Source organism: Dromiciops gliroides, chromosome 4, assembly GCF_019393635.1.
Source record: "Dromiciops gliroides isolate mDroGli1 chromosome 4, mDroGli1.pri, whole genome shotgun sequence".
Classification (NCBI taxonomy): Eukaryota; Metazoa; Chordata; class Mammalia; order Microbiotheria; family Microbiotheriidae; genus Dromiciops; species Dromiciops gliroides.
Window position 1 is genome coordinate 110617425 of NC_057864.1, and position 22634 is coordinate 110640058.

The window sequence follows — 22634 nt, forward strand, 5'->3', positions numbered from 1 at the left end:
TTGAATTGGAGGAGCCAGGCTGCAAGCTTAACTAATTTTCTTTCTAAGCCACAAACACTGTGCTGCTCACCTATGCTCAGTCTTCAGTTTCTGTTTTAATGAAGTTAAATAATGTAATAGCTATAATTTGTTGTTCAGGTAATGTGGTTGTCTGTTCATGGAGCATAGTCTTCTACTTACAACTTGAAAATGTTTAGATTTTTCTCTCTTTAAATGAAATCTTTAGATTTAAATAGAATCAAAATAGATTTAGATTCTATTTTATTGGCACCTGGAATTTAGCTTTATTCCTTCTCCTTCTGTCTGGCTATTTATAAGAGCTTAAAAGAGTTGAACTGCAACATCTTAATTCACCAGCATGTGCTTCGTTGTTGTTTAGTCATTTTTCAGTCATGTCTGACTCTTCATGACCCCATTTGGGTTTTCTTGTCAAAGATACTGGATTGGTTTACTGTTTCCTTCTCCACTCATTTGACATATGGGGAAACTGAGGCAAACAGGGCTAAGTGACTTACCCAGGGTCCCCTAGCTAGTAAGTGTCTGAAGCTGAATTTAACTCAGGAGGTTGAGTCTTCTGATTCCAGGCCCAGCACTCTATCCACTGAGCTACCTAGGACCTAGCTAATCACAGATTCATAGAATTTAGAGTTGTAGCCATACTCCAACAAGGAACCCCCACTACAGCACCCATCAAAAAGGAACATCCAGCTTCTACTTGAAGACCTCATTACTTCCTGAGGCAATCCATTTCACCTTGAGCCAGTTCTAATTGTTGGGAATTTTTTTTCCTGGCATCATGTTTAAACTTTGGTACTTTTCAACTTCTACTCACTGTTCCTGGTTCTATTCTCTGGGGACAAACGGTACACATCTAATCCTCTTCCACTCTTCCATATATAGCCCATCACATACTTGAAACCAACTCTTTGTCTTCTTAGCTCTTCTATACTCACCACTGCATGTACCCAGTTCTTTCAGTCATTTCTCATATGACATGGATGCCAGGCTCTTTGCTGCTGGAGCAGCCCACCTCTGGGTGTTCTTCAAATTCTCAGTGTCCTCCTTAAACTGCGGTCCCCAGAATTAAATTCAACATTCTAGATAGAGTCTGAGCAGCAATACAGCATGACCATTTCCCCCTTATTCCTGGAAGCTCTGCATTGCTTAATGCATCCCAAGTATGCATTAACATTTTTTATCTGCCATATCTCATTGCTGATTCATATTGAGCTTACAGTCCACTAAATCCCTCAAATCTTGTTTCAAGCAAAATGCCTTCTACCTATGCCTCTAATCACCTGTACTGATGAAAGTTGATCTTTGCATGCAGGTGTTAGACTTTAGGTTTATCTCTATTAAATTTCATCAATTGAATTCAAACTAATGTTTTATCCTGTCAAGGTCTATTGGATCCTAACTCTTGTCATCCAGTGTGTTAGCTCTCCCTTCCAACTTTGTGTCAGCTGAAAATTTGGTAATAAGCATGCCATCCATGCTTTCTCTAAATCACTGTTAAAAACTATGTTAAATAGCATAGGAGCAAGCACAAATGCCTGGGGGTACTTCACCTTAGACTTTTGCATTGACACCAAACCATGAATGACTATTTCAAACCAATTCTGAATGCCTTTAAATAACTACAACAAGAACAACTATAGCATAGCAACAACATTTATTTAGTGTTTTAAAGTTTGCAAAGAGCTTTACAAAAATATGGTCTCATTTTATTCTGTTATTTTCATTCCTGACTTTTACCAATGAGGAAGTTGTTAACAGAGGTTAATTGACTGGCCCAGGGTCACATAGCTAGTAATTGTTAAGAGTGTAATTGGGGGGCAGCTAAGTGGTGCAGTGGATAGAACACCGGCCCTGGAGTCAGGAGGACCTGAGTTCAAATCCAGCCCTCAGACACTTGACACTTACTAGCTGTGAGACCCTGGGCAAGTCACTTAACCCAATTGCCTCACCAAAAAAACAAAAAAAAGTGTATTTGAACTCATCTTCCTGACTCCAGGCTCAGCATTCTAGCCATTCTGCTATCTAGCTGCCATGACTGTACCATAATCCAACCTACATTTCTCACTATTTTTCAAAAAATAGTCTGAGATGTTATACGCTACATTTGTCATATATTGAATATGTTATTATTATGTCTGAGGGATGAACTTTAGTCAACAGTTATTTAAGTTGAGGATTCTGAGCCCTTACAATGAATTAAAGTGATATTTTATGCATGTTTTAAGTTTAAATTGGGCAAAATGAGTTTCCTAAAAATGGGGGATATCCATGATTTATAGGGTTTATTGTATTTCAAAAAAAGATATTGGGGCAGCTAGGTGGCGCAGTGGATAGAGCACCGGCTCTGGAGTCAGGAGTACCTGAGTTCAAATCAGACCTCAGACACTTAATACTTACTAGCTGTGTGACCCTGGGCAAGTCACTTAACCCCAATTGCCTCACTTAAAAAAAAAAAAGATATTTCTATTTAATGCATTTTCACTTTCAGTTACATAGCTGGGATGCCAGCCCTTGAGAACTATATCTCATCCACCTTGAGGAGGAAGGTAAAATGTGACTAAACACATTGCTATCATCCATACATTTGTATCTGAGATAGCATGGAAAGAATTCTGGTCACATTTGCTTGGAAGGCATTAATGAATACAGAGAATACTGTAGGTAATACATTATTAAAGACATGCATGGAAAAGCTTCCTTGTATACAATTTAAGTGTGAACTCATTTGCATTTCAGGTTGATACCTCTTTTAGATTTAATTAGATGTGGGCTTTCAGTCAATTTGTAAATGAATTTCTCACTGTTTAAAAAGGTGTAATATGCTCATGACAGTAGCTTTTTGTCACAATCTTCTCTTCCCTCTGCCTGCATACAGATTTATGCTTCATTCTTGAGTTCAAAATCAAGAGGCTGTTTTCCAGAAAGGCTGATTTATAAATGAAGCAATCCTTTATGTTTGGGGCATTTATGGCCGGTGGGGGAGGGTGGTCATTCTTCATATGGAGCTGAATATATATGATGTGAATTTTATCACTCAGGAGTTTTGTCTCATGAACAATATTCTTACATCTTAGTTTGGGCTGGTTTGTTATCATGAATCTTTCTCTTTGTTCTGGTACAAACCCCACAAAACCATCTTTTTCTGTGGTGAATACAGTGTGGGACTTTTAAAACAGGCCAAGTAAAAAAAAGTAGGTTTCAAAGATGAGGCTAGAAATAAAGGACAGGTTTAATGGACAAGTTAGATTTGTTTGGGGCTTATAATATTACTACCAAAATGGGAAGCGGGATACTGTTCAAATTCTTCTTCAACTACTCCATCCAAATGAAATCAATTAACTTATTGAATCAATTAACTTAATTGAATCATACATACATAAAATGGAAATAATAATACCTTGTTATCCCCAAAATGAGGCTTGAAGCTTGGGGAGGGTAAGCATAGAGTAGGTCATTTCTTCAGGATATGTGATTTCTTTGTTAATATGGACATTGGGGATATATTTGGAAATTTCTTAAAGAACTAATGTTTTAAATTTGTGCAATTGGATGAATCAAAATAATGCTTGAATATAGAACATGCTGATTTTCCATTTGTGAATTAATCCATAATCATGGATTTCTGTGTCCCATTTTTAATGCCAGGAACCATTATACCTTTGAGTATCGTGATGCTGTTTATGTTTATGCCAATAGAATGTGAATTTACTATAAATTCAGCCAGAGCCAAGAGTAGTGAGCCTGAAAAAATAATAGCATATCTAGATAAATTTTTGAGTATATATGATGCTATTGTCAAATATTGAGAGCATAATGCTTTTCATATAGTGGTTGCTTAATAAATGTTTAAGTGGTATTGAATTGAGTTGAATTGAATAGATGGACAAGTGATAATAGAGGGTTAGTATTCCTGGTTCCCAGTTCTCCTTCTTGCTTCCATAGACAGAGGTAGTGTTGGTGTTTACCAAGGAAAAGACCCTGGCTGCTATTAAGCATATGATTCTCTTGGGGCATAGCATGGTAGCAAGTTGTAGCTTTGGGTACCACAATTATTTTTCTCTTGGAAGGGTGGATATTCCCAGAAGACCCATCCTACTCATAGGCACCTTGTTCTCCTGAGACCATGGCCTTGTGTCAAAGTGTACTGTGGTTGTTACAGTTACCTCCCTGGGTAAGATGGTGATTCCCAGAAGGCTCTGCCCTTGTAACCTTCTAATAGGTTCCCTTGGGCTATATGCCTTCATGGGTATAATGCTGGATATTAGCAGTTTTCTTCTGAGAATTTTCTAGGGATCAGAGTCTTTTCTAGACCAGTGGATATGCAGTCTTTTGGTAAAATACAAAAACAAAACCAGTTCTACTCTTGGTACTAGTAGTTAATTATGCCCCTGCTTTTCCAGTGGCAGCAGGAATGTGATTCTTCAACTTACCTTTTGCTGAAGTAGTGAATTGAATTGGTACTGGGAAGAATACATTGAGAAGAACATGACACTGTTTTTCATTCTCAGTTTCCATAGAGGAAGCTTGAACCTCAAACACATTTCATGTCTGTCTTAAATCCTAAAGTCATAACAACATAAACACCATGCAACTGATCGTTGCTTGAAGGTAGTAACAGTTACAGATCGAAAGCTAGAAAGGACCTTGGAAATGAAGTTATATAACCCCTTCATTTTCAGATAAAGTAATTGAGGGCAGAAAGAGGTTAACTAATTTGATCTACATCACATGCCTAGAAAGCAATCTCTCTAACTTGTTTCACTCCAAATCCGGTTCTCTTTGCACTGCTAAGAAGGTAGTTAGGTATGATGAAGTTGAGTATAGGAACTATAGTAACTAAGACCTGAGTTCAGATTTGCCCCTGATACTTATTAACTCTGTGACCCAGGCAGGTTATTTCACTTCTAACTTCCTTTTCCTCATCTATAAAATGAGGATAATAATAGTACCTACCTCCCAAGGTGATTGTGAGGATAAATAAGATATTTTATAAAGTACTTTAGAGTGCTATATAAGTGCTGCTTCTTCATCATCATTCTGAGTAGGGCCTAGACCAACTTCTAGACTTTTTCTTGTATGCAAATTAATCTTATTTTATATATCATAGGGGAAATTGTGTCCAAGAAGCTACTGGAGTCACTGAACAATTACACCAATTCCCCACTCAGCCTGAAGCCCACAGTTTTGAACTTGATCATTAACCCTAGGAACCTCAAAAAGTTACCATTTTTTGGAATACCTTATGGTGAAGAAAAACAGTTAACATTGAACTCCTGTATGTAAGATGCAACTCTGCCAGAAATAATTCTTATTTATCATTATTACAAATTCAGGCATTGTTATGCTTGAGAGGAAAAAAAAAAGGCCCAATTGGCAGAGTTCTTTGATGTCCTCAGACCTATCTTCTCCATAAAGGTAATTTGAAATAATATTTGTAGAGTTATTAGTAAGGATATTTACAAAAGTCACTTAATCATGGGAAAACATAAAATAGTCACTTAATCATGGAGAAATCATTTCCTAAAACCACTCAGTCCCACTTTGAAAGCTCACTCAAGGGCTTCCTCCCCTTCCCTGACTCCCCCTCTCCAACAAACTGATCACTTCTACCCTGAAATAATCAGAGACCTCCTTCCTTTGATCAATATCCCAATCTCTTTAGGAAATATGAAAAGAAGCTACTGCTTTTAGGTGGATCAATCAAGGGCCCTATCTCTTTGTCCTTTGTCTACCCTAATTACTTAAATGGAGGACTTCTTCCTGGACTGTTCAGAAAATGGAGATTAATACATTATTTTAAAATTGATAGTATGAAGGTTTCTCTTTCAGAGAAAATTGATAGTATAAGGGTTTCTCTTTCAGTCTTTAGGTGAGGGGTAATTTTTAATATTTAATTGGTTATCGTTGATCTATTTATTTTTTAAAATAAATTTTATTATTTTTGTTTTGAAATCACCTCATATTCTCCTAGTATCCCTCTCCACTCCTAGACAGTCATCCCATATAACAAAGAGTATTTTTAAATTAAAAAAGAAAAAAATGGAGCAGCTAGGTGGCGCAGTGGATAGAGGCACTGCCCTGGTTTCAGGAGGACCTGAGTTCAAATTCAGCCTCAGACACTTTACGCTTACTAGTTGTGCGATCCTATGCAAGTCACTTAACCCCAATTGCCTCACAAAAAAAAAAAAAACAAACAAAAAAAAAGAAAAAAATATTGTAGTAAATCAATTAGTATATCAACAATAATCTGAAAATAAATGCAATGTGCCTTACCCATGGATCTTCTACTTTTACTTATTCATTGTAATTTTGCAACATTTTCAGTTGTTCTGTGGTGGTCATTTATTCTACTTTCATTGTTGTAGACATTGCATATATTAATTCCTTGGCTCTCCTTGCTTTATTTTGTGTCAATTCATGTAAATCTTTCCATGCTTCCTCTGCAACCTTCATATTTATGACTATTTAAAAGCAAAATAAGATTCCATTATGTTGACATAATACCATTTGTTTAGCCATTCACTAATTAGTGGAATTTACTCTATTCCTGGTTCTTTCCCACCACAAAAAGTGCTGCTATAAATATTTTAACATCTATATGGGTACTTTGTTCTTAACAATGACCTCCTTTGGGTATATGAACCTACCTCTTGGGGTTGTAGTGAGGATCAAATGAGATAATTGTAAATCACTTAGAACAGTGCCTGACACATAGTAAATGCTATATAAATGTTAGTTGTTATTACTTTAGTAGTATAATCTCAGTGCCAAGGGGTGTGGACATATGAACTCTTCCTGTCTTTTTTCATCTTTGCCAATTTACTGGGTGCAAAGTAAAAAGCTTATGGACATTTGATGTGTTTTGCTTTTATTATTAAGAATTGAAGAATTCTTTTTTTAATCATAAAACTATTTTATTATTTTCCAGTTATATGTAAAAATAGTTTTCAACATTTGTTTTCATAAGATTTTTAGTTCCAAATTTTCTCCTTCCCTCCCCTCATCCCCCCTCTCCCCCAGGCAACAAGCAATCTGATTTAGGTTATATATGTACAATGACATTAAACATATTTCTTTTCTTTTTTTAATTAATAAAGTATTTTATTTTTTTCCGTTACATGTAAAGATAGTTCTCAACTTTTGTTTATACAAGCTTTACAATTTCAGATTTTTCTCCCTCCCTCCCCCTCCTTCCCCCCTCCCTAGGACAGCAGGTAATCTGATATAGGTTATATATATTATATATATATAATATATATATATATAAGTATATATATATACACACACATAATAACATTAACATATTTCTGCATTAGTCATGTTATAAGAGAAAAAATCAAAGCAATGATGAAAAACCTCAAAATAGAAAAAAACAATAGTGGTCAAAAACAAAAGAAATAGTATGGTTCATTCAGCATCTACACTCTGCAGTTCTTTTTTTTTTTTTCTTGGATTTGGAGATCCTCTTCCATCACAAGTTCCCTGGAATTCTTCTGTGCCATTGCATTGGTGAGAAGAATATAGTCCATCACAGTAGATCAGCACTCACCAATGTTGATGATACTGTGTACAATGTTCTCTGGTTCTGCTCATCTCACTCATCATCAGCTCACGCAAGACCCTCCAGGTTTCTCATGAACTCCTCCTGCTCATCATTTCTTACAGCACAATAGTATTCATTGTATTCATATACTACAACTTGTCCAGCCATTCCCCAATTGATGGGCACCCCCTCAACTTCCAATTCCTTGCCCACCACCGTTAAAGAGCAGCTATAAGAGGCATTTGTGTACATGTGGGGCTCCCTTTCCCCTTTCCATGATTTCTTTGGGAAAAAGACCCAAAAGTGGTATTGCTGGGTCAAAGGGTATGCACAGCTTTATCGCCCCTTAGGGCATATTCCAAATTGCTCTCCAGAATGGTGGATCAGTTCACAGCTCTACCAACAATGGATTAGTCATTAAACATATTTCTGCATTAGTCATGTCATAAGAGAAAGAATAAAAACAAAAGGCAAAAATCTCAAAAATAAAAACCCCCAAAAAGGTAGAAAGAGTATGGTTCAATCTACATTCAGAATCCACAGTTCTTTTTTCTGGATGTGGAGAAACATTTTCCATCATGAGTCCTTTGGAGTTGTCTTAGATCATTGTATTGCTAAGAAGGGTTGATCATCACGCAATGTTTCTGTTACTGTGTATAATGTTCTTCTGGTTCCGCTCACTTCACTCAGTATCAGTCCACTTAAGTCTTTCTAGGTTTTTCTGAAGATCTGCCTGCTCATCATTTCTTACAGCACAATAGTATTTCATTACATTCATATCCTACAACTTGTTCAGTCATTCCCCAATTGATGGGCATTCCCTTGATTTCCAATTCTTTGCCACCACAAAGAGAGCTGCTATAAATATTTTTGTATATGTGGTTCCTTTTCCCTTTTTTATGATTTCTTTGGGATAAAGACCTAGTAGTGGTATTACTGGGTCATAGGGTATGCACAGTCCCATAGCCCTTTGGACCTAGTGAATTTGGAAAATTCTTTCCCTTGGTTGCTAATAGGTTACAATTTTTCTTTGGAGAACTGTTTATTTATACTCTTTGACAATTTCTCTATTGGGGAATGGCTTTTTGTTATGTATATAAAACACACATAATATATGGTTTGTGTATTTGTGTGTTTATATCTTAGATACCAAACATTTTTGATGCAGTTTTATTCTCCATTTTACTATTTCCTTTCTTAGATGCCTTAATTTTTGAGCAGCTTTTTAATTTCACACAATCACAATTATCTATTTTAACATTTGCAATTGCTTTTTCCCCATATTTGGTTAAGACCATGTAATTTACCCATAGTTCTGAAAGGTATATGATTTGCTTCTTTTATAATTTTTTATGGTATGATTTTTAATATTAAAGCCACATAACCATTTTGAATTTATTGTGGAATATTGTAGGAGATGTTGGTCTATGGCTAATTTATTTCAGATTGCTTTCCAGTTTTCCTAGTAATTATCAAATTGGAAGTTCTTTCCTAAGTCCTTTATGTTTTCTGGTTTATCACACACTATATTGAGTTCTGTTGTTTCTGATTCTTTTTCTTATCTAATCCATTTCATTGATCTGTGTTTCTGCTTTTAACCTATACCAATAGTTTTATGACTACTGTTTTATAATGTAGTTCAAGGTCTAGGAGTGCTATTCCCCCTTTATTGCTAGCATTTCTAAAATTATGTCAAATAATAGCAGGGAAAGAGGGCCTCCTTTCTTTGCTTCTGCATTTATTGGGCAAGCATCCTTGTTGCTTTTTATATTTGCATTTAATTTTAGAAAAAATACTTTTTTATAATGTTAAAAAGCACCTTGTATGCTTTTACTTTGTAGAATTATTAGAATAAATCAGTGTTGTACTTCATCAAAGGATTTTTCTCTGTTTAGAGAATCATGAGCTTTTGGTTTTTAATTTTATTCACGATGTTAACATTTTTCTAATGTAGAACTATCTTTGCCACCCTGGTATTAATAGAACTTGGTAGTAATGAATGATTTCTTGAATAAATTGCTATAATCTTTTTCTGGTGGGTACAGAAGAATCCTTGCATTGACTTTCCTTTATATTTGAAGACATTTCCCTTGTCTACTTGCACAATTTGTTGTTTCTCATTGTAACTGTTAAATTTAATCATTGTATATATTGAAATCTTCAGTAAGGGACTTTTGGGGGTAGATTCCTTTGATGGGTACTTTGTTTTCTATATACAAAAGGTTTGGGAATTGTCTTATATTACTTCTTGAATTATGGTGTTCAAGTTTATTTTTTTTTGTTGTGTTCTTCCTTGGGGGCCTATAATCTTATCCTGTCTTCAAGATCAATGTCTTTTCTTTGTATAGAGATCATGTGTTCTTTTAACTTGATTGCATTTTGCTTCTCTTTCAGATTTTCCTCCACTTCAATATATTTGTATTTCCAATTAGTTGTTCTCTTTTGCTTCTTTGGAGAAACTGTGGATTCACATTTTTCTATATTGTTAAGTATTTGTGCTATGTAGACTATAGATTCTGCCTTCTATTTTCTTTTAATTTCTGGTTTCAAGTTTCATATTTTTTTCTTGAACCATTTTGGAACAATCTGATATGGCTCCAGGTTTTCTCAGGAATCCACAGGTCCTCTGCCTCATTAGGTATTTGTTCAATTATCTTTTCTTACAATATTCATTTAGAGATGTTTGCAATCATTCAAATCATTTGTCCATCTTCGCTTATTTTATAATATCTTCTTTATTGATTTATCTTCTTAGCCTCTTGTAGTCTTCTTGAGTTTTCTTCTTCCTAAGATCTTAGGTAATTTCAATCTCTTTTTTCTTATATTTTCCTGTGTATCAATTTCTGACTTCTTCTTTGATGGAGGATTCTTAGGAGGTTTCTTTCTCAAACTTATCTTAACCTCTCCCACATTAAGAAATTTACTTTTTACCAGCCTCAGTCCTTGCTTCTCATGCCTTTTGTGAAAACAGACAGCCTCAGCTAATTTCAAGTTCCTTTTCATTCTGGCCTAGTGTAGACCCCCACACATGCTTGTGCCCTGTCCCAGTTCTCCCTGTTTTTATTTCTCTGGGTGAGCACTGATGTAACATACTGCTGCCCCATGTAGAATATACTTCTAATTTCCTGTTATATCTCCCTTCTTGTGCAAGCAGGGGGGCAGAATTGAGATCTTCTATTTGTTGCCTCAGCATGATTGACTCATGGTAGCTGAGTAGAGGATGTCCTGGAATAGGTTGAGTCAAGGAGACCAAACACAATGTTATTTCAGTAGTCCAGGTTTAATGTGACAAAGGCCTGTGTAAGTGGAGAGAAGGGAACATATGTGAGAGATGTTGTAAAGGTAGAAACAACAAGACTTGGCAAAAGATTGGATGCATGAGGTAAGTAAGAGTGAGGAGTCAAGGAAAACACTTATGTTGTAATCTTGGGTAACTACTAGGACTATGGTTCCCTTGACAGTAATAGGAAAGTTGGGAGGAAGAGAGGGCTTGGGAGAAAAGATAATGAGTTCTGTTTTATTCATGTCAAATTTGAGCTATTTATGGGACATCCAGTTTGAGATAGCTAATTAGCAACTGGTGATATGATACTGGAGGTCGGGAGAGAGGTTAGGGCTAGAGAAATCAATCTGAAAATTGTCTGCATAGAGATGATAATTGAACCTGTGGAAGTTGATGTCCTCACCAAGTGAGATGGTTACAGAGATAGAAAAGAATAAGGCCTAGCACAGATCCTTGGGGAATATCCAATGTTAGCGGGCATGATTTGGATGATGTTCCTGGAAAGGAGATTGACAAGGAGCAATTGAACAATTGAACAGTTGGACAGAAAGACCAGGAGATAATGACATGTGATAAAAACCTAGAGTGGAGAGATTATGTAGGAAAAAAGGGTGAGAAGCAGTGTCAAAGGCTATAGTGAGGTCAAAAAGCATGGAAACTTAGAAAAAGCAATTCATTTTAGAAGTTTATAGAGTACTTTATGGAGAACAGTTTCAGTTGAATAATGAAGTCTGAAGCCAGACTATAGCAGATTTAGCAGAGAGTGAGTAGAGAGGAAGTCAGTGCACCAACTGTTGAAGGCATTCTCAATGAATGTAGCCATCAAAAGAAGTGGAGATAAAGGATGATAACTAGGGGACAGTCAAGTGAAATGTGAATTTTTTTTTAATTGAATCTTATTTATTTTTTTTTCTATTTTTTTTTTTTTTTGCAGGGCAATGGGGGTTAAGTGACTTGCCCAGGGTCACACAGCTAGTAAGTGTCAAGTGTCTGAGGCCGGATTTGAACTCAGGTACTCCTGAATCCAGGCCCTGTGCTTTATCCACTGCGCCACCTAGCCGCCCCTGAAATGTGAATTTTTTTAAGGATGTAAAGATATCAGAGTAGGAAAGCTAAGAAATTTGAGATAATTGCTAATGGGAATGGATATGTCAAATAAAGGTTGTTTTTTGTGTTTTTTTTGAAACCAGGGGAAGGGGAACATGGGCATGTTTACACAGTATGGAAGCAACCAAAAGATAAAAAGAAACCAAAGATAAGTGAGAAAGTCTGAATGATAGAGGAAGCAATCTTCTGGAGAAGATGGGTGGAGATGGGGGTCAAGGTGCTCATTAAGGGGCTTGCCTTGGCAAGGAGAACCACCTCTTCTATTTAGTGAAGGAGAATAGAATAAGGGAAGACATATAGGTGATGTGAGATGAGGAGGAAGAGAGAATTCTTAACATAAAAATAAATACAAAATAATTCGATGAGGAGGAAGAGAGTATTAATAACTGGTTGGCTTATAAAAGGAAGCCACTTCTGGTGATTAAGGCCTGTTAAGGCTATAAGAGGGCTTGGGCGTGAGGAAAAGGGCCTGTCCCAAAAGGGTTAAGAAGAGTTCAGTAGTAGGGCAAAGTAAAGAAGTTAAGAAGGGCTTAGAACATACTTCCATAGCCAAGGGAGGAAGTCAACACATAGCTATGTCTAACAAGCTTGTGTTATAGTTTCTGACTGGTCCTTTATAGTCATATGCTAACCATGTCCCTTCCTTACACAGGCACATGTATCTGCCCAATCATAGGCCAAGTCAGATCAGAGGTCAGCATGGGAAAGTGTGGCCAAGCCAGGATCCCTGCTATACACTTAAAGATAAATGAAATTGAAGCCCATTTGCACTTACTTATGGTCATTAATGGTCTTCTTTAAACCTAAAAAAAGTGATGCTTCACCTTAGCAGATGTGCAAAGAGGGCCCTAATGAATATATTTGATAATTTTTTTTCTGCTTGAGTTTCCTCTTTAGCTGTAACATAGATCTGCAGATTAAGGATGATCAATTGAAGAGGAGTGTTGCTTGAATTCTGATAAAGTGCATGTACTGTCTGGATCTCACCTAAGGCTGTTGCAAGTTAGCATGCATTAATAATGAAACCTCTCCAATCAAACCCTTTATTTCTTCTTCTGCCATCTCAAGTTAAGGAATGCATTACACAAACAATGAAAAGGCTGCTCATGTTTTACTGATAATTTGGGGCTTTCACCTAGAAATTGGCATTCTTTTCAAGGTGGTTTCAAATATTTCTAGCCTTGTACTAGCATTAAGGCATTTTTCTGCCTGACCAAGTTGGCAGGAGAGGTTTAAATGGGATGATCATTTTGAAGTGAACAGGCAGTGTATTGACATAGGGCAAAATATCTTTCCCTTCACAGTGTGAATTTAAGGCAATTTTCAGGCACATATGACCCAGCCATTACTGGTTGACCCAGCCTACACACACTTTCTGTTTCCTTATTATAATAGGGATTTAATTATATAGATTTCTTGCCAGGAAAGGCTGAAAAGAGTGTGTTAACTAGATGGAAAACAAAAAGTTTAAATGTTAAATTTTTTAAAAAAATTTTTTTCTACTGATTCTTCAGATTCAGAATGTCAGAAAACTTCTGTCCTTGCTTTATAAGGAAAGCATTTTGGCTCAAGAGTTGACAAGTTGTCTGTGTTCTGGAAATACTGTTTGGCTTAAGGTTGCATAGTCATTCTCTCATTGGCATCCACAACAGGCAGAAGAGCTGGTCCCATGGTCATTAAAACCAGTAGCCATGAGGTTCTGATAACATATAAAAAATAAAATGATTTACTGATTATATTAAGGTTTGGAAAGCCTTTTGAACTTTATTAAGCTTTATTAAGCTAAAAAATCATCTCCATAGAATACAAAAATCTCTCCATAGAATACAAAAAATCAATCTCCATAGAATACAAAAAGAAGTGATAATGCAATCTGCCATCCTCTCAACTGGAAGCCATATAATTATTTTAAATTGCTTCCTTTTGGCTACTCTCCTACCTGTCATTGAATCTATGGCCTTCATTCATTAAGCAGTCTAGACTCACCAGATGTTAAGTGCCAAATCTGCTTTGTGTAGTTGTAGGTGAGCAGTGAAGGGAAGCCACAGTGGGGAAGGGGTGCTACCTTGTGGGTCTGGGGGCCTGCATTTAAAATTGTATTTGTAGACTTCAAATGTATAATGACCTTTCACTATTCCATCAAGAGTTATAAAAATCAGGGCAGCTAGGTGGCGCAGTGGATAAAGCACCGGCCCTGGAGTCAGGAGTACCTGAGTACAAATCCGGCCTCAGACACTTAACACTTACTAGCTTGTGACCCAGGGCAAGTCACATTAACCCCAATTGCCTCACTAAAAAAAAAAAAAAAGAAAAAAAGTTAGAAAAATCATAGGACCCCTCAGAAATCATCTTTTCCAATCTCCAGACTCCCCTAGGATTCGTTCCTCACAAATATACTGTATGTATATATGTATATATAATTTTCAGAGTGTTTGGAGTTGGGAGGAATTGGTGTTAAAAGAAAATCTTTAAAAGGGTCTAAGTGAGCTATAGTAACCTGCTGGCAGGGCTCTCTTTGTCCAGGTTTGATGTACATAACTGGCATGTCTGGTGAGTATAACTTTCCAGTTGAATGACCACTACATAATGGAAGAAGGGGTCAAGTTCTACACCAGAAGGCATGCAGTGACTGCTGCTACCTGTATTCCATGGTTGCTATGGAAGTTAATGAGAGTTTTGGCAGCACTGAGAGCTCTCTAGCTAAAGGGAATTTAGGAGATCTAGAGGGTGGGGCTCAACCATGCATGGCTTGGCATGAAAAGCTCCCATGCTTCTATAGACTGGTAAGTGTGACAAATTGGAATTTTCCTGGTGTAGCCTTGTAGTTCACTCAATGTCAAGTCTTAAAGTTGTTATCCTTTGACCTTCCTGCCCTTTGGGCCCCCTTAACTTGAGCTTGTTTTGAACACGGCCCTGTCTTTGAACGTCATCAGTTTACTTGATAACTTTGGCTTCTATTTTAGACATTGCTATAACTTGATTCCCTTTCCCTTCCCCTTTATCTTCCCCCTTCTTAAGCCATTCTGATGGCCCCTTCATCTTTAAGGCTGACCATGTTGGTATCAAACAAGATCAAATTTAGATCTATGGCACTTTACAACTCCCAAACTCAAGTGATCCATCAGCCTCAGCCTTGCTAGCAGCAAAGACTATAGGAAAGCATCACCACTCTTGGCTGCATCTGTTTTTACAAACAAAACAAAACAAAAACAAAAAACCAATAAAATTTACTTGGTTGAACAGAAAAAGAAGATTGTACGTGGAACTATGGATCTCAATTATGCAGTTTGCTTTTCTTTTTTAACATGTAAATCATCCTGTAGCTTTCAAAGCTGTCCTGTTTGTCTCTGATTTTTTCTTCCTTCTATTCTCTTCTGTGAAATTTTGAAAAACATGCCTTAGTGATCTTCTCTTTCCCTCCTTCCTCCCTCTCACCCTCCAGTGTCCTCTCTCCTTCCTTCTTTCCTTTCTTCCTCCCTCCCTTCCTTCCTTCCTATAGCTTTTTTTGTAATATTTCCATACCCCATCCATTGGGGAAAAATAAAGGCTTTTTTCCATGTTAAGGCCTCTATCCCTACTTAGCTTATGCATAGAACCATAGGCCCTTATTGACAAGGGGAACTAATGGGAAGTATAGTTTTTTCCTAGCTGGAATGAAGGTCGGAAGGAAAAGCTGTGCTGAGGAGGGGAGAAAAGGAAATTTTGAGCTCTGAGAAGGGCATAAAAGGGACCAAAGGATCCAAATTTGCTACAGCCAATTGTCAGCGAAGGATTTTTCCACTCCAAACTGAATATAATTCTAAGCATTTAGAGCCTTGTCTGGCTCACTACCCACTTACCGAGTGGATAGAATTTTGCTATTGTCTTGTCTGTGCCTGAATCACTGTTATAGGACATGGTCTTCTCCCCTCCTGTCTGTTGAATTAGTACTGTTTAGTTTCAGGGGCCTGCTCTCTTTAAACCTTGTTTGTTTGCTTTCTGTATACTATAAGGGGCTAAAATTCTAGCTATACTATCCAAAATCTAAATGAAGGTCGCCAATAAATTATAAGCTTTAGCAATAGTTTAGACATTTAAGCATTTATTAAGGAGAATAAGGATTTGGTAAAAAGAGAGAGAAAGGCCTAGATTCATCTATCTATCTCGGGGAGCTACCACTCTCCCTCCTCCGCTCTGCACAGAGTCCTGCAAAAGAGCGCCAGTCAGAGCGCCAGCCTCACTCCTTCTTCCTCCCACAAGCAAACATCACTTCCTGACGCCAAAGAAAGCCACATGTCCTTGCCCTCAGAGACTTCTCCTGGTGGAGCTTTCCTATAGCAAGTCTCCAGCAGGGTGGCGTCATTCCAATCATTATAATACTTATAATGAGATAATTGTAAACCACGCAAAGTCCCTGGCACATAGTAGGTACTTAATAAATGCTTTCTCATTAGAATAGATTTTTGTCTCCAGACAAAGATTAGCTATTTTTTCTTGTATTCTAAGAGTTTGTTTGCTGTACAGTTACAGAATCAACCATGAGCTTTTAGTCTGAACAATACAAAGAGAGGTTTCATACACACCAATATGATTTTACTCCTAACATATGCCATGGCCTATGCCAGAAATTCCAGAATATAAGATCTCTGTTCTTCTTCCACATTTCAGGAACCATGGACAGAACCGTGTCAGAACCATGGATACTTCGTAGCCCTCAGATCAAAGGGTCCTAGAATTTAGCAATGGGAGGATCTCATTGGTCATCTAGTCCAGTCTTTTTATTTTGTAGATGAGGAAACAGGTTTAGAAAGGGTCAACTCCAAAAGTAAGTGGTGAGGAAAGGATTTGAACCCAAGTCCCTTTATTTTAAAAGTAGTATACTTTCATTGTGCTATATATACTACCTCCCAAGTTAGTTTCTATTAAGACCTGATCCTACATCTTCCCCTGTCTGGGATCAAGGGCAACAGTAGAATTTTGTTACAGATCATGCAGGTCTCCAGTTTCTGCTGTGGGAGGACTGGAAAGAATGGTGGACACCTTCCAGCAGTAATCATAGGGATTGCTGCCCCCAAATATATACCAACTGCAGCAGAAATGTGGACATGTGATAACTAAGAATGTTCCCTTAATGAAAATGTTCACCTTAGCTAAGGGAACTAATCAGCCTGTGGTCAGTTAGAGACTAAACCCCGACAAGTTTGCTGAGATTCCTGGACTAGCTGAGACACCTTGATTTTGTTCCTCCGGTTTCTTTGTTTCAAGGCTCCATTGAAACTTTTCTAAAGGATTCACCTGGGAACTCAGACAAACCATTTCAACTCAAAATGGAAGGTGACCTAAGGAGGTGATTCGGAGGTGCAGACAGGTAGTTAGAAGAGAAATGACTCGTTTCATTCAAATTTATGATCCATGTGCCAGACTGGGGAACTGTTGGCAGCTGGAGTGTCTCTGAGACTCATGGAGGCAATTTATTTCCTCATGATTTGTTAAAGTTCAGGGCTCGTTGCTTTTTAAATCAAGTTTCTATCCCACTCCCCACCTGTTTGGGATGCTTACTCTCTAATGTGGCCACCTCAGCAACTGCTCTCATCTACATTTGACATGCCTCTTCTCCTTGAAGCCCCCTTTCCCAATTCCTAGCTTCCTCCTTCCCCCTGCCCTCTGGTTTGGGGTTAAAATATGCATTCCAGTCTGCTTTCAGCTAGAGGGTTTCAGTTAGCCACTGCTAGTGGTAAATACATTGCCTCAATAAGGAAATCCATGGGCAAGGATGGGGGTAAATGTGAAACCTAGGCTGAGTATCAGCTGACGGCCATTACTAACAACATTCAAAATGGGACACTTAGGTTACTTTGAGGACATTGAAATATATTTTTTTTTCTGATCAGAATTTCCTATGTTTTTTTCTGGTCTTCAGTGGTGAGCAGAGACTTCCACAAGGTAGCATATACCAATATTTAAGTGATCTATACTGTAGAGACAACTCCAATTATGTGAACTAAATAATAATGATACATGGACACCTTTAAAACAAGGATGTAAACTAGGAGGGGAGGGAAGGGAATAGGCATTTATCTAGCACTTTGCTAAATACTTTACAAATTTTACCTCTTTGATTACTATTTATAGAACATATGTCTTGAGTCCCCTTTCCCCATAGTAGGGACAGTAATTTGGAGAAAGGCAAGGTTTTTGTGGTCAAGTCCTGGATTTGATCATAGCTCTGGAACTAGAAGAGACAATCTAGTACATCTCATCCAACTGTTCTCATTTTATAAATATAAAAACAGATATAGCTATGAAAATTGTGGTAAAACAAGTACCAAAGGTAGGATTTGATCCTAGTTCCTCCTGACCCCAAGTCCAGTGCCTGGTCCCTTAATGCTGGCTGCCTGACAAAAGATTTCTGGTAGATGGTTCATGCAGATGACTCAAATCTAAAACCTGCCTCAAATTCTTTATCTTTGGATAGCTTTTGGGGGACTTACCATCTTGTGCAAAATGAGGGAAGGGTTGGACTCAGTGGCCTCTAAGGTTCATTTCAGTTATAAATCCATGATACTATGAGATGGGTTCAAATACTGCCTTAGACACTTAGTAGTTGTGTAATGTTGGGCAAGTCATTTAACCTGTCTGCCTCAGTTTCCTCACCTGAAAAAGAGAGGAGTGTACTTGTCACTGATAGCCTCTAAGATCCATTTCAGTTCAAGATCTGTGGTTCTATGATTGCAGAGCTGGTGGGTATTCTTTCCACTAGGTTTAAATTATTAGTTATATCCCATCTTCCTTCATTCTCCACCCCATTTCTCCCCCTGTAAAATATGCATAATAATAGATACATTGCCTAGTTCCCTGGCTGGCTGTAAGGAATGTATTTTTCACATTGCAAATTGCTTTCAGGGGATGTTTCTTTTGGCTAGGGCATGTATTTGTGAGATGTCTCTCGGGAGAGGTGGGAATTTGCTTTACTTGATTGCATCCTTAGTACATGCTTTACTTTTTCTTTATTTTTCCCCTGGAAATGGGTGATAGGATAAGGTAGCAAGAAAAAAGAAAAGAGGGTCATTGAGGCATTTTTTTAAAAAAAGTGCAAAGACTTTTTCCTCCATCTTGGAGCCTCAGGGGCCTCCTAGAAACAGGACTTCTAGAACAGCAAAATGCCTGGAAGACTGTGGTCCAAGGCCATTTTTGCTGGCTGCAAGCATGGCCTGCAAAACCAGAAGGAACATACAGCTCTTTTGAAAATTGAAGGAGTCTATGCTCGAGATGAAACTGAATTCTATTTGGGAAAGATATGTGCTTTTGTATACAAGGCAAAAAACAACACAGCGACTCCTTGTGGGAAACCCAACAGAACAAGAGTGATCTGGGGGAAAGTTACTCAGGCTCATGGTAATAGTGGAATAGTTCGGGCCAAGTTCAGAAGCAATCTTCCTGCCAAGGCCATTGGACACAGGATCCGAGTGATGCTGTGTCCCTCAAGGATCTAGAATATGAAAACTGATTGAATAAAATTACACGTTTTGCAAATGTAAATAAATAAGTGCAAAGAGAAGCAAGGCCAGAAAGGAGCATAGTGCAACAGGATAGCTTTGAAAGGTACAAGTTGAAATTATGACTTAAAGAGAAAAGCAGAATGTGCATCATAGAAATCTACCATTTCATGTACAGTCTTTCTTTTTCTGTTCTACTCTGTAGGAAATGCTCACTTTCTTTATTGTTTATTAAGTTCAGAATTTTAATAAAAAGAGAGAAGTTTTGCTCCAAGAACACAGTTTGTAGCAATGGAGCCAAGGTGCTAAGGCCCCTGTAGAAGGCTTGAGTGGGCTTTAAGAGCTCTAAGCATAGTTGACAATTAGTTGCCAAGAACATTATCTTGGATATTCTGGGTTTGACTGCACTGAAAAGGGCATGAATGTTATCCAAGCTTTCTTGGTCTATAAGGGTAGATTGGAGCCAGGTTATGTATGAATGATTTTAAGTATTAAACAGTAGACTTTGAATATGACCCTAGAAATAATAGGGAACCATCAGTTCATTGAGGGACATGATCTACTCACACCTATCCTTTAGGCATATTATTTAACAGCTATGAACATGAAATGTCAGGTCTCTATTATGTACAGTCTGCTTTTCTTTTTAAGTGAATAATAATTTCAACCTGTAGCTTTCAAAGCTGTCCTGTTGCACTGTGCTCCTTCCTGGATGGATTGGAGTTGGATAAACCTGGGGCAGGGAGATCAATTAAGAGGTTATAGCAATAATCCAAGTGAGAAGTGATGAACTAGGGTGGTGGCTATGTGAATGGAGAGGACAGATAAAATGTAAGAGATATTAGGTATGATGGAAGGTAGTAAATAATCCAGTTAAATTTAAGTATAAGGGGAATGAGGAGAGATTATGAGACAAGACAGGTTGATGCCAAGTTGTGGAAGCCCTTGAATATGAGACTAAGTAGTTTAAATTTTATGTAGTAGACAATGGGGAGCCATTGATAGCCCTGGAGTAGAAGAATAACGTGACTGGATTGATAAAGTAAGATGAGTCCAATACAAATGATGGATTGGAAGAGAGAGAAAAATAGAAAAAGAAAGATATGTTAGGAGGCTACTGCAACAGTCCAATGAGAGCCTGCACCAGGATGGAGAGAAGAGGAATAAAAAAAGGAAAAAGATGTGTGATGCTGAGGCAGCAGAATTGAGAGGACTTCATTATCAATGAGATAAAAGAGATGGGGAAAGAAAATAGTCAAAGATAATACCAGGCTTTTGAATTTGGAAGACTGGGTGAAGATTGGTGGAGTATTATATCCTGCTTTGAATATTATATTTAGGAAGACCATTGAGAAGCTGGGTGGTAGCTAGAAGAAGACTACTAGATGGTGAGAATACTGCATCTGGTATCAACTGAGAGAATTGGGGGAAACTTAACCTGGAGAAGAAGAAACTTGGAGAGGGAAGATATGATAGTGGTTATAATGGACATAATGGACATAAATGAAGGACTGCTTTGTAGAAGAATTAGGCTTTTCTGCTTGATTCCAGAGGGAGGACCTAGGAGCACTGGATGGAAGTGGGAAGGAGGCCCATTTAAGCTCACTTTTGTAAAGAAATTCTGAACAACAACACTTGTCCACAAATAGAAAGTGTTGCCTCATAGAATGGTTTTCCATCAGTGTTATGTACTCAGAGGTCAGGTGACCGCTTGCTGGGGGTATTTTAGAGGGAATTCTTGCTCAAGTATAGATTAGACCAGATTCAACAGCTTTCAGCAAATATTTTTCTTCCATCTCAAATTGCAACTTCATGAAGTTTTGTAATTTAAAGAGAGACGCTTTAATCATCTGCAAAATTAGCTTACATAAAATATTTTATGTAATGTTAGGGAAATGAGATGTCACTGAGTTCAGTTTCTTTTCTCTATGTTTCAGTTATTACATCAAAGTATATAATGACTAAATATTTCATAATTGCTGTTTATTCCATTTAGCTCAAGTGAGAAGTTGACATTCCATTATAACCACCCCTATTTTAAAATTCCTTGTCATTTTGATTGTTTTTTTTTTTTAATGACCTTAAATACTTCTCTTTACTTAGACTGGAACCATTTGACTACTCCCAGGCAGACTGTTTACCTATCTGCAAATGGACAGGTATCATCTGCGTATCACCAAAATGTGGCCACACAAATACTTATTTATGCAGTATTCATATAAGTTGATACTATGGACAGTGATTCCCTTTTATGTATAGAAGCTTGTCAATTTTACTATTGTCATTTTAAAGGTGTATTTGAGCTCTCAGATGTAATTTCCTCAGACTGAATCTTTCCTACAAATGCTGATCTTGCTGCCTAAATTATCTGCAATGCAGCAGAATTTGGTGGAGGCTGCTTCCCACCCCACCCCCTCCTCATTCAATAAAATAAATGTAGCTGCTGGAGAAAGAAAAATCAATGCCACTTGAAAGAAAAAATATGAAGGCTGTCAAAAGTTCTTTACATTACACCGGCTTTAAAAATTCCTTATTGGAGTAAAATAAAATGGAATGTTCATGTACATTGCAATGTACTTTCTATATTTTCCTGAGTTTTCCCCAAAGACATTTCTCAGGTTTTATCACACTTATTGTATCACAAAGACAACCTTTTAAAGAACCCTCATTTTGGTTTTCCTTTTTTGTAACTTATACTACTATGCTTGGCATGATACTGAGAGAATTTCTGGGCTGGACTAATATATTTTTTTTTTCTTTAGAATTTTATTTTTCCCAAATTGCATATAAAAACAAATTTTAGCATCAATTTTTATAACTTTTTGTTCCAAATTTTCTTCTTTCCTCCCCCCCTCTCCAAGAACTCAAGCAATTCAATATAAGTCATACATGTGTATGGACTAATATTGCTGTTAGTTTTCCATACACTCTTGTCTTATTTCCCAATATATGGAAGGGAGAGAACTTTGCAAACTTTTAGAGGCAGCATGCTATAGTGTAGAATGTGCAGTCAGGACAGACCTGAGGTTAAATCCTACCTGTGACAATCTATAGGATGTCACAGTTGGAAGGAACCTCAGCAGCCATATGAACCAACCTGTACCTGAACGAGAATCCCCTCTCCATCCTACCCAATAAGTGGTCATCCAGCCTTTGGTGGATTACTCCTACTGCTTACTCATTGTATGACCATACTCACTGAGACTCA

The 22634-nt window shown here is 37.5% G+C and overlaps 2 protein-coding genes across 2 annotated transcripts in view; both read left to right on the top strand.

Moving 5' to 3' along the window:
- Window positions 1-22634, top strand: part of HHAT (hedgehog acyltransferase) — a 535206-nt gene that overhangs the window by 212827 nt on the left and 299745 nt on the right. The gene's annotated exons all lie outside the window — the stretch shown is intronic.
- On the top strand, window positions 19091-19423 carry LOC122752919 (60S ribosomal protein L35a-like). The gene has a single exon (XM_043999914.1). The coding sequence runs from the start codon at window positions 19091-19093 to the stop codon at window positions 19421-19423; it is 333 nt and encodes a 110-aa protein (XP_043855849.1).